At 50.4% G+C, this 12,255-nt stretch overlaps 1 protein-coding gene across 5 annotated transcripts in view; it reads right to left on the reverse strand.

Annotated features, from left to right (window-relative positions):
* Positions 1 to 2,640: 2,640 nt before the first annotated feature.
* Positions 2,641 to 12,255, reverse strand: part of LUC7L (LUC7 like) — a 30,955-nt gene continuing 21,340 nt past the window's right edge. For 2 of the 5 annotated variants that reach the window (XM_079945314.1, XM_079945313.1), the window contains exons 7-11: positions 10,302 to 10,478; positions 7,889 to 7,977; positions 4,966 to 4,995; positions 4,401 to 4,568; positions 2,642 to 3,682 (exon numbers count right to left, since the gene is read on the reverse strand). In XM_079945314.1, the coding sequence (XP_079801440.1) occupies positions 3,541 to 3,682; positions 4,401 to 4,568; positions 4,966 to 4,995; positions 7,889 to 7,977; positions 10,302 to 10,478 (606 nt within the window). In that variant the 3' untranslated portion in view covers positions 2,642 to 3,540. Of the gene's footprint in view, positions 3,683 to 4,400; positions 4,569 to 4,965; positions 4,996 to 7,888; positions 7,978 to 10,301; positions 10,479 to 12,255 lie in introns of all 5 variants that reach the window. The other 3 variants (XM_079945312.1, XM_079945311.1, XM_079945310.1) reach the window with 2 other exon arrangements.

Consider the following 12,255-nt stretch of genomic DNA (forward strand, 5'->3'; position numbering starts at 1 on the left):
CCCCAGTGAGGGAAAGACGGAAGAGCAGAAGAGGCCGGAAAGCGCCAGAGAGCTGTGGGTGCTCAGGACACGCAGGGACCTCCAGGAACCCCTCGGGCTTTCCCAGTGGACTCCCAGGTGCCCCGGCGCAGGGGGTGGAGGGTCGCCTCCGACCAGGGATCACTGGCACTTGGTGGCAGACGTGTAGGTCCTCAAGCAGCCATCAGTTTTGTTGCCTGTGACCCCGCGCCCAGGGCCACGTGGCACCAAAGCCTCCTGTGCTGGAGCGTACCCAGGGGTGTGGGAGGAGGAAGGGTTGTCTGAGGGCCGGGCTTAGGGCCTGTGCAGTGGACATAAAGGAATACAATGAGCCAGCAACTGTGGACAGGACTCAACCCTCTTTTCCTCCGGTCCAAACAGAACAAGTGTAATTTTCCGCATGTGCCCTGGTGGCAAGAGCTTGAAGCCCTGCTCTAAGGAGTTGGACAGCAGCTCAGTTCATGTCCCAAGAGATATGCCACTGAGGGTTTGCAGCTGGTGGCCCAGCTGTCGGGGACCCCTCCTGCTGCCCCCAGTCCAGCTCTCAGTGTGTTCCGGACTAGCAGCACCAGCAGCCCAAGGAAACTGTTACATTCTTGGTACCAATACAGGCTACAGGGTGGATGAACCCTCCAACACCACGCTCAGTAGTAAGAGGTGCTAGTCACAGGTCACATCGTGTGATTCCAGAGACAGAAAGTAGATTAGTGGTTGTTCAGGGCTGGGGCCAGAGGGAAGGGGGAGTAACTGCTAATGGGTACAGGGTTTGGGGTGATAAAAATGTTCTACAGCTACACAGTAATAAACTAGACAGCACAACATTGTGAATATACAAAACCCACTATACCATACACTTTAAAGTGGTTAAAATGTTGAACTTCATGGTAGGAGCGTTTATCTCAATCAAAAAAATCTACCTGCAAAATAATAAAAAAAGTCTACATTCTTGGACCCCTCCCTAGACCAAGAGAAAGTCTGCGGGGGGTGGGGGTGGGGGAAGCCACCTGTTTTAACAAGTCCTCCAGATGACAATGACATGCAATAAAGTCCAAAAACCACTTAGCTGACCCAGTCTCCCCAGAGCAGGACCACGTGTGGGTTCTAAGCCCCACTGTGGCCCCCATCCCATTCCCAGGCAGGGGGCCCACCAGAGGCACTGCTTGTGCACACCCCCTCCCCAAATCACACAAACCATGGCTGGACACGGCCCCACAGCCCCAACCAAGAGCACCCAGCTACATCCCGGGAGGATATCCCTGTATCCACATGATACAGCGAGAGCCTGGGAGCTGCCTTGGATGCAGTGGGCTCCCACGCAGCAGCAGAGCCAGCACAGATCCTCCAGCCCTCCCTTCCCTAGATTGTAGCTCTGGGCCTGGCTAGAGATCCCCAGAAAGAGAGGGGAGAGCAGCTGAAACAGCCCTGCCCCCCCAACAGCCTGGGGCCTCCATGCACTTAGGAGACTCCACAACCTACACAAGGTGCTACCACCATGCCACACCCCACCCCTGCCAGTGGCCAGAAGCATGGTGTGTGTGTGTGTGAGTCCCTGAGAATTTGGTGACAGGGAGGGTCTGAGGGCACCACAGAGCCCTGGGGTTGACCCCAGGGGCCTAGGGCCCACCATCACCATGGGCCCCGGAAGCATCTGCACCTATTGGCTGGGCCGACCCAACTCTCTGCTAGGACTGCAATCACCTCCCTACCTCCATCCCTGCTCTTCCCTGTTAAATAAGTGATTCCCCACATCAGTATTTTAACAAGGAGTGAGGGGGCTCAGGTAGGTGGCCCCCTCCGGCCCCAGTCCCCTCCTCTCAGCACCCTCCGGGTCCTCCACCCACCTACCAGGCCCTCTGCTGGAACCCACCCAGGGTGCGCTGTGGCGTCCTCAGAGCAGCCTCGGTGTCCTGGGTTGTGCACTGCCCCCACCAGTCTGACCTCTTCCTCTGCCCATCCAGAGCAGAGGGCCACGGCCGGTCTGCTGCACTCCTGTGCCCAGGAGTTGGGCCAACACGGAGAACCCAAGGCTCAGGGGTCAGGGAAACCAGGCTCTCAGGCCCTGTGATGTGCCAGGGGCAGGCGGGTGCCTCCAGCACTGAGGCTGGAAGAGCCAGGTAGCAAGGGCTCCCACTGCCTCGTCCTGGACTGACTGGTGAGCGTCCAGGTGTAAAGGGAGCAGAAGCCGCCCTCCAGGCCCTCCTGGGCGTCTTGACCTCAGCGCCACCTGCTTTCTGGCTGGGACCCCAGGCCTCCTAAGTACAGGGACACCATCTGCCCTCTGCCTCTTCAAAACCACCCCTCTACGGACAGTGGCCACCACAGTGATTGCCACTCAACTGTAGACTCACAAATGGTTACAGTGGTAAATGTATATGTACTGCACGACAATAGAAACAGGACAAAACCCCAAAACATCCCTTCTGGAGGTGATGAATGGAGGTGTGAGGAGCTGTGCAGCCCTGCCCCTGGCTTCCCGCTCAGTCCAGCCCCCACTGTCACAGGCCAGGCTACACCGTTGAGTCGGGAACCCATGACCACAGCCCTCACCCCCTTTGCCTCTCCCCTCCCAGGAGACCTTTACACCCCCTGCCCCGCCCCCGACCCAGGCTTTCTGCCAACTTGTATCCACTTCCCACCTGGGAGGGCACACCTCCACCCACCTACCAGACAGATACTCACCCCTGGCTTCCCAGTGGTCTCCCACTGTGAGCAGGGTTATGTTCCAGCATGTTCTGGCCCAGCCAGAAGCTCCCTCCAAAAATACTCCCACAAAAGTGAAAACAAGAAAAGAGCTCGCAGTTATACTTTTCTGAAGGGCTCACTTTAGCAATACGTGCAAAAGGGCTGAGGGAGAGTGGGTAACACCACCAGGCCCCCCAAGGGTGAGTCAAACCACACCTGACCCCAAAGTCAGCACGCCCCCCTCTGAAGACCTCGTGGCTGTCATGCAGATACTATGCACGGGTCTTTCTTGGCCCTAAGTAACTCCAAGAGGGGGAACTGTAGTTCATCTGAGCTCGAGTGCCATGCTAAGGCTGCTTACCACAAACCAGACAGGCAGTCCTCGGTAAGAGGGCAGCTCAGACTTCAGAAAGACATGTGGAGCCCACAGAGCAGACGGTCGGGCACATCCGGCCCCAGCCAGTCTGGGTGTTGGAGGTGCACAGCACATCATATGCCAAAAGTCAAAGGGGAGTCCAACGTAAGTCACATTTCTAAGCTCAAGTCAGATGACCCCTGGTGTGTCCCCCAACCTGCGGAAGCCACGGCGAAGTCTAGCACAACCGGGGACAGGAGAGACTGCACCGCGGCCGTCAGGAAGCAGTCTGTCAGGCTATTTATTCCCACTTGACATAACCCAGAACACAGGAGCAACTCTGTACATCTCGAGAAACTCACAGCTAGCTCCAAAACAATAGAAATGGTAAACTACAAAAGATGAGTTGTATTCAGCAAATATAAAGGGTAACGTTAGGCTGTGTCAAACATGTATCGGACTATTTACAGCACGTGGGCGTGGGTTCAGATCTCGCCGGCCTCCTTTTCCTCCGACCTCCGTGACGCAGTCTTTCCATTGGTGCTCTCGAGCCTCCAGTCGGTGGCCCCCCGCTCACTCCGCCCGCGCTCCCAGGACTCCTCCCTTGAGGCCCGCTCTCTGGAGAACCTGGGAAACAGGAACCAGAGGCTCAGCAAGGGCTGGCCCTCCCTCCTGGCTGCTCCTCAGGCACTGACACCTTGGACCCTCAGCATCAGGCCAGGTAAGGGTAGGACCCACCACGGCTGGAAGGGCCCTAGCAGACCAGACGGTGCCAGGCCTGCCGTCTTGTGCCCAACCCACTGCCCAGGGAGGGCTGGGCAGCCACTAGAAAGTGACATCTGCAAAGGTTTCTAGTAACAGGAAAAGTTTTCACTATAATGTGAACACTGCAAAGGAAAATACGACAAGAGTCCACACATGGAATACGATCCATTATGTAAAAACACAATGGAAAAAAAGATATTTAAAATTCATCATACCAAAGCTAACAGTGGTCGTCTCTGAATATGATCATTAGTGGTGTTTTTTGTTGTTGCTGTTTTTCCTTTAAAAAACCACAACAGAGGTAAGCAGGGCCTAGTCAGGGGCTCTGTGTACCAAAGTGACAGTGAGTGTGCAGCCCGAGCATGGCCATGCCCACGTGCGACCACCTCCTCAGTCTCTCAACCGTCCCAGCCCTGAAGCCATCTGCTGCCCTCGGCTTAGGGCTCTCAGTGCCCTGGGCCCCATTCAGGACTCCTCAAGGCCCTAACACTCTGTCCCACAGATGACAGACCCCCAGACCCTGGCACACAAAGAAGGGTTCACTCCTGGACGCAGCTACTGAAGGAGTCAGAGTAGTTACTTGTATTTCGAACTCCGGTCCCTGGATGCCCGGCGGTGGCCCCGGCTGTGGCTCCGGGAACGGCTTCGGTGGCGCCGGTGTCTGTCTCGGGACCGGGACCGGGACGACTTCCGCCGCTCTCTGGAGGTAGATCTTGACCGCCTCCGACGCCGGTCCCGGGAGCGCGACCTGCAGCAGATGTTCTGCTGATGCTTTACTGTTATCTCCCCTCCTCCCACAAACTTACAACTTGGGTTCACAATAATCCCACCAACTACTCTCTGGTAACTACGGCCAGACCCTTCCCGCTGACGCTTCCTGTACATTGGCCAGGAAACTCCCGTCTGCCCAGCAGGCCCCAGCAGCACCCTGACTGTCCCTCTCATTGACAGTGGGTCCCCACTCCCACGCTGCACTAAGCCCCAGCCAACGCCAGCTACAAACGGGACTGGAGTCTCACCCACGTCCTGTGCCCTTCATGAGCCAGACCTGACCACCAGATAATAACTGTGAAGCTATAAAGGTTAAGTATTAAGTGCATACAGAAAAGAACATCTCACTGAGAACACATAAATGGAAAACCTACCTCCTGCGATCTCTGGTTCTTGATCCAGACCTAAAATGGAAAAAAAGATGAACAATTTCCCCAAAACAGCTCCATCCCTTACAGCTGAGGGGCGGTGCCTCAAGTTCACGTGGTGAAGGAGGCCCGCCTCCAGCCCCAGCTGCTTGGAGGCAGAACGCAGAGACCAGCACCCAGGGGTCCATGCTGCACTGAGTTGAACCAGTGGCTCTGCAAACTCTTCACAGTGGACACCACCTCAGCTACACAGATAGTCACATGGCAGGTGCAGGGCTGGGCAGGACACCCAAGTTGCAAACACAGGTTCACTGCCAGTGAGTGTCACATGAGCTCCCTGGGAAACATACAACCAACAACTAAGAAATGCACTTTACAATGAGGTCTCATTTCATTCCAAGCAGAAATTTACAAGATCACCACCAAAGTGTGCTCAAGGAGGAAGTGACAAAAGATGCTCTCACATCATGTGGCTGGAGGGTGATCTGACAAAGCCTCTTGAAAAGCAATTTTTGTAACACCTACCAATATTTATATATTATATTCCTTTATCCCAGGAATTCTAAGGAATGTTATAAACCCTCAAACTCATACAAAGATGGTCACTAGATTACTTGTTCAAAAATAGTTTCATAAAAACTTAATCAAAAAATTTTTTTAAAAAGCAAAGGCTTTGGGCTTCCCTGGTGGCACAGTGGTTGAGAGTCCGCCTGCCCATGCAGGGGACGCGGGTTCGTGCCCCGGTCCGGGAAGATCCCACATGCCGTGGAGCGGCTGGGCTGTGAGCCGTGGCCACTGAGCCTGCGCGTCCGGAGCCTGTGCTCCGCAACAGGAGAGGCCACAACAGTGAGAGGCCCGCGTACCGCAAAAAAAAAAAAAAAAAAAAAAAAAAAGCAAAGGCTTTAAAAAACATAAAAAGCAAAGGCAACAAAAGCAAAAGTCAACAAGTGGGACTACATCAGACTAACAAGCTTCTGCGCAGTGAAGGAAACCATCAACAAAATGAAAAGGCAACCTACTGAACAGGAGAAAATATCTGCAAATCATGTATCTGATAATAGGCTAATATCCAAAACACAAAAAGAACTCTAAACAGAAGGGGAAAAAAAAAAAGGTAAAAACATGGGCAGAGGACCTGAATAGACATTTTGTCAAAGAAGACATACAGATGGCCAACAGGCACATAAAAAATTGCTCAACGTCACTATTCAGCAGGGAAAAGCAAATCAGAACCATAATGAGATATCACCTCACACCTGTCAGAATGGCTGTCATCAAAAAGACAAGAAATACACTTGTTTGTGAGGATGTAGAGAAACGGGAATCTTTGTGCACTGTTGGTGGGAATGTAAATTGGTGCAGTCACTATGGAAAACAGAAAGGAGGTTCCTCAAAAAATTAAAATGGAACTACAATATCCAGAAATTCCAATTCCGGGTATTCTTACCTAAAGGAAATGAAATCACAATCTTGAAAAGATAGCTGCACCCCCATGTTCACTGCAGCATTATTTACAGTAGCCTAAACATGGTAACAACCTAAGTGTCCACTGATAGATGAACGGATAAAGATGATGTGGTTGTACGTATACAGTGGGATGTTATTCAGCCACAAAAAAGATGGAATCATGCCATGTGTAACAATATGGATGGACCTTGACAGCATTATGGTAAGTGAAGTAAGTTAGACAGAAAAAGATAAATACTGTATGATCTCAGTTATATGTGAAATCGAAAAAAACCCAAACCCATAGATACAGAGAACAGACTGGTGGTTGCCAGAGGTAGGGAAATGGGGGTGGACAAAAGGGGTGAAGGTGGGAGAATAAAAGGATATAGTTAATTACAGCATCATAGTAGGGACTTTGTGTAGCCTTCAAGAGCACAGCTGCTATGGGAAGGTCTCACATGTGGAGGGTCCCACATATACCCATGCACACAACATGTCCAGCGACTGTCGTCACCTCTGTGTCTTTTTACTTAATATATTTTTACACTGTTTTGAGTCTATTTATAATCAGAATCTGTTAGATAGTTAAAATAATGAAAAGAAACACAAAAGATACAATAAAGGATTATTTGTCCTGAGTTATTCACTAAGGAATTCCTCCAGGAAAGCCCAGTTTCTGTGCCCAATATGAGAGCGTGGTTACTCGGCGCTCCAGCCTCTTCCTTGAACTCTGACCAGACCCACTGTCTCCACCTGCATGTCTCTTAGGCTGAAAGGATGTCTCTTAGGCTCAAATACAGCCACGGCCAAATTCTCCTCCCCACCTCCTCCTCATTCCCAACACACCATTCCCAGTCTCCCCACCGCCATAAGCGGCCACTCCTGGTCAGAAACCCTGAGCCAGCTCCACTCCCCCTTTGCACAACTCGCTCTGTCCACTAGCAAATCCTATCAGCTCCACCCCCAGAACACATCATTCCCTCCTGGCCCTCACAGGGTTCGAAATGCCACCTCCTTGGCCTGGACCCCAGCTAGCTCACGTTCTCTCTGCTTCCACCCTACCACCCATGAGCCTGGGCCCACACCGGAGCCCGTCCCTGGTGGGTCCTGCCCATGGCGGCGTGAGAGCATGTTCCTCTCTGGTGTCCCAGTTCCTGCCTGTCCTGCTGGTCAAGGGCTGCTCCACAGGAGGTGCTGTGACAGGTCCCCCTCCACCCCTGCCAGGGAGTCCACATCTTTCTAGGTAAGCATCAGGTGGCCACAGCTGCTCGAGCGGCTTGGGTGTCCTGTCCACACCACACAGCTGTGCACACAGGTCCTCCTGGACCAGCCAGAACCTCGCATGACCGAACGTGCTATGTGTTTGCTTATTTTTCTTTTAAGAGCCACCCAGGTAACTGGCAGACCTCAACTGTCAAGGGCAGTAAATATGCAGTGCTGCCAGGAAGAAGTGGGGTGTCCTCAGGTCGCATGTGCTCACCTCCTGCTCAGTCGTTCTTCCCGCTCCCTCTCCTCTCTCCTCCTCAGCCGATCCTGATTTCTCTTCTCCTGCTTTTCAGCCACAGTTTTCTAAATCAACAAAAAATTGGAAGATGGGGGAGGAACAAGTCACACACTAGAGTGAACATTATTGAACAAAGCACCTTTATGTGACCTCAATACTGACAATTTAAGAACCTAAGAGAAACTCAGGAAACAGGAACACATTCTTCATAAAACCTCTTAAACAATGGAAAATACATGGGAAAAAAAAACCCTTTATCATTTTACAAGTTCAGTGACAAACTACATACCTAAGTGCTGTACATCTAAGTCACAGAAATTTTATCATATTGCTCAAATCAATCCATAAATTTAATTTTTTTACCCCAAGGAGACTCCACAAACTTCATGTAAAAGAGAAAACATGTATCTGACCGAATCCATCTTGCTGCAGGAGCCAATCTGCCCTGCCAAGTTGCAGCCTGCCCCGGGGTGCTGGCGGGGCTTCCTGGGAACAGCAAGCTCCACACGTCCCATCAGGCTGGGTCATGGTGAGCACAGTGGACAAGGAAGGCAGACAGGCAGGAGGTGGCCTAGCAACCCCCCTGCCAGAGCACTATCCACTGGCTAGCTCAGAGCACCCCAAAATCAACTCGGAGCCTTTCAATGCCCCTCCTTGCGCTGCTGAAGGGAAGGCCCTGAGGGGGAGGAACTTAGAGCCAGGAGACAAAGGCCCGAGAGGGCATAAAGGGTGACCTTAAATCTCAGTTCGGATGGGAGCCAGGCCCCAGGAAGAGAAGGCGTGGCCAGGACAAGGAGAGGCCGAGAACCGGCCTGTGGGCTGGCATCACCTCCTTCCCAAACCCTCCCCATTCCCTAAAACACTAGGTTCCCCCAACTGAGGAAAGTCCTCACTCTTCTCACCCTGCATCCACCTTGGAGCATGGCCCAGGGGGTGCACAGCCCAGGGCAGGTGCACACCTCCAGTACCACTGGGAGTGAAGCCATCTCTGATTAGGGCACACAACTCCCACCTTCCTTATCGTTAAGAGGTGCGCTTCCAAATACATTTTCTGTTGATAGTTTAACAGCTATTTATCAAAATCTGTAACTTAGTTGGGTTGTTCTATCAACTATATACTGCTCATAACTGCAATGACAATACATGACTTCTAGATCAAGTGAATACTTAAATTCTAAAGGTTTCAATGTATTCTGAAGCAAAGGTACATCTTAAGAAAAAAACAAAAGGCTTTCAGATATAAGAAACATTAGGACAAAATTCTGGGGTGTTATGGAATGGGAAGACAATTTAAAGGAAATTCCCTAAGGAGCAGATTTTTAATGGGGATGGTAGTTGACACCAAATTGTTATTTACATTCTACTGACTACATATAAAATATTTTTACGTGTTTTATATCCATAAATTTATAAGAAAAAAATTCCAACTTAAAAATGTGTGACAAAGAATATCATTTTTCAAAATTCTACTGGGAGCACAGGAGCAAATGTTTCAAGAACAGTGCTGAGACTGACACCCAGCTCCCTCTCCCAGGGCCGAGTCGCACATCACTTATGGGGGACCGTCCTTGGATGCAGGGCTCTGCCACCCGCTGCTCCTTCCTGGGGGCACACAAGGCCCAAGGCCTTGACTACTGTGGTGTCCTACAGTCAGGTGCCATGTGTCTGTCCTTCCAATAGATTTCAGGTGTCTGGATAAAAGGCCTGCACATTTCCCAGCATCCCATCATAGGGTCCCAGTACACAATTAGGGAAAGCACCATCCATTTGAAGAAGACAATTCAAAATATCACAAACTTATTTAATCTTCCTCCTTGGCATTCTGTACCCAAGATGTCGAATGTTGTAGAGCTTAACCCAGAACAATGAGGAGCCCCGAGGAAGGGACACAGGCATCCAACAGTGGGCCAGGGCTATCAGAAAATGCCCCATCACCTTCTCAACCTTCTAGCCAGACCACCCTCCATGTGTCCGCCTCTGTCCAAGAAAAAAAACTGCAGACTACTGGCTCTTTCCCATCACCAACAGAAGTGTTTTCAGAGGGGTACGAGAACTCTCTGTACCGTGGGACTGAATTCTGCCATTTTCCTCTGTAAACAAGGGGTAGCAGACTAAATAAATATCCCAGGCTCTGCTGGATTCTGAGATCTTAGATCTCTTGTGGGAACATATGGATGAAATCTGAGTAGTTCACTGTAAAACTCAAGTATAAAACCAAGGCATGATCTTAGAATCAGAACAGAAGGTTTTCAGTACCTCCACCAACCCCCCCTCCAAAAAAAACCAAAACAAAAACAAAAAAGAACACAAGGTTTTCTAAAAGCAAAGAGATGTGAAGACAATCAGAAAACTTCTCGGGTTTCTTCAGAAACGCAACACATTAACATACCCTTAACTGATCGAGCTTCTCACGGATCTGAATGAACCCCAAGTGTAACTTGCCCCCGAAGTGGTCTGCAAGACGACGATCATTGTCATGGAGACCAAGGTAGGCTGAACAGACTTCACAAACACGCAGCTTCTGCTGCTGAAAACTGGATGCAGGCATGGAATTCCTGTATTCTTCCTGGAGAATGGGAAGAGAGTGAGAGTCAAATGTCACTGTCTACTCAGCCCCTAAAATGGAAGTATGTGAAGGGACTACAGAGATGACTTTTTTTTTGGCTACGTGGCATGTGGGATTGAACCCGGGGGTCCTGGCAGTGAAAGTGCCAAGTACTAAGTACTAGACCACCAGGGAATTCCCTAGAGATGACTTTTTTTTTTTAAACGTTTTATTTATTTTTTGGCTGTGTTGGGTCTTCGTTGCTGCGCGGGCTTTCTCTAGTTGTGGCGAGCGAGGGCTACTCTTCGTTGCGGTGGCTTCTCTTGTTGCGGAGCATGGGCTCTAGGTATGCGGGCTTCAGTAGTTGTGGCATGCAGGCTCAGTAGTTGTGGCGCATGGGCTTAGTTGCTCCACAGCATGTGGGATCTTCCCAGACCAGGGCTCAAACCCGTGTCCTCTGCACTGGCAGGTGGATTCTTAACAACTGCACCACCAGGGAAGTCCGAGATGACTTTCAAATACATAAAAACTGAATCGTTTACAAAGCTTCAGATTCTTGTAACCAGCCCAATTTTAATTGTTTAAGAAATGAACTACCAGTCATGATTTCAAAGCAACAAGGGGTATTCAGAACACTCAGACACACAGGATGCTGTGTGTGCTAAAAGGCTAGCAGGGAAGGTGAGTCCCCTGCTATGGTGGAGAGCTCTGCAAAGACCAAAGAAACAAGAGGAGAGAATCTTCAACAGAGGTCTTAAAAAACAAACAAAAAACCTAAACCAAAGAGACGAGCAAAAAACACAGGAGTATCTACGGAGATTGTCCCAATGTTCAGGAAACTGTATCCCAACACAGCTCCAAAAGCTAAAATTTGGAAGGACAAATACATTAGACACTCTCTTCAAAGGAGGAAGTGTGCCAAATGGAACAAAGCACACTCCCTCCTGCAGCCAGTGCAGTCTGAGTCTAATCCTAAGAAGTCACTAGGGACTTCCCTGGTGGCGCAGTGGTTAAGAATCCGCCTGCCAATGCAGGGGACATGGGTTCGAGCCCTGGTCTGGGAAGATCCCACATGCCGCAGATCAACTAAGCCTGTGCGCCACAACTACTGAAGCCCGCACGCCTAGAGCCCGTGCTCCACAACAAGAGAAGCCACTGCAATGAGAGGCCCACGCACTGCAATGAAGAGCAGCCCCCACTCACTGCAACTAGAGAAAGCCTGCGTGCAGCAACAAAGACCCAATGCAGCCAAAAATTAATTAAAAAAAAAAAAAAAAGTCACTCGGCTTCAAAGCAAAATACACGAAACACAAAAGAAAATGAACCAGAACATGGTTACTGCCGCTTGTGCTCAAGTTAAAACATTCCTTCAAAATCTAGGTTTAAGAAATGCATTTCAATAATCATTTGCCCTTAAAGGGAAGACTGAATGTAGTAATCTTCCATTAATTCACACATTCAAAATGTTCCCTAGGAAATGCAAATCAAAATAAGACATCACATCACTCACTAAACCGGCAAAGGTACAGAAAGGCACTCTAGTGCCCAGGACCCCCACTGTCCTTACTCCGGCCACTGTCCCCATCCTCATCACCTGAGTGCCCCCCATAGGCCTTCCTCAGAACTACAGGACAGAACAGGATGGGGTAGGGTGCTCTTCCTCCCCTTAGCAGGAGGCAAGGCTGTCTCGTCATCCTAAGAAATGATACAGAGAGGTGCTGCGTACTCTTTACCCAGTTTCCCCCAATGGTTCTATCTTTAAAAACTATAGCACAACATCACAGAAAGAACACAGTGA

The sequence above is a fragment of the Stenella coeruleoalba genome (assembly GCF_951394435.1).
Source record: "Stenella coeruleoalba genome assembly, chromosome: 15".
NCBI lineage: Eukaryota > Metazoa > Chordata > Mammalia > Artiodactyla > Delphinidae > Stenella > Stenella coeruleoalba.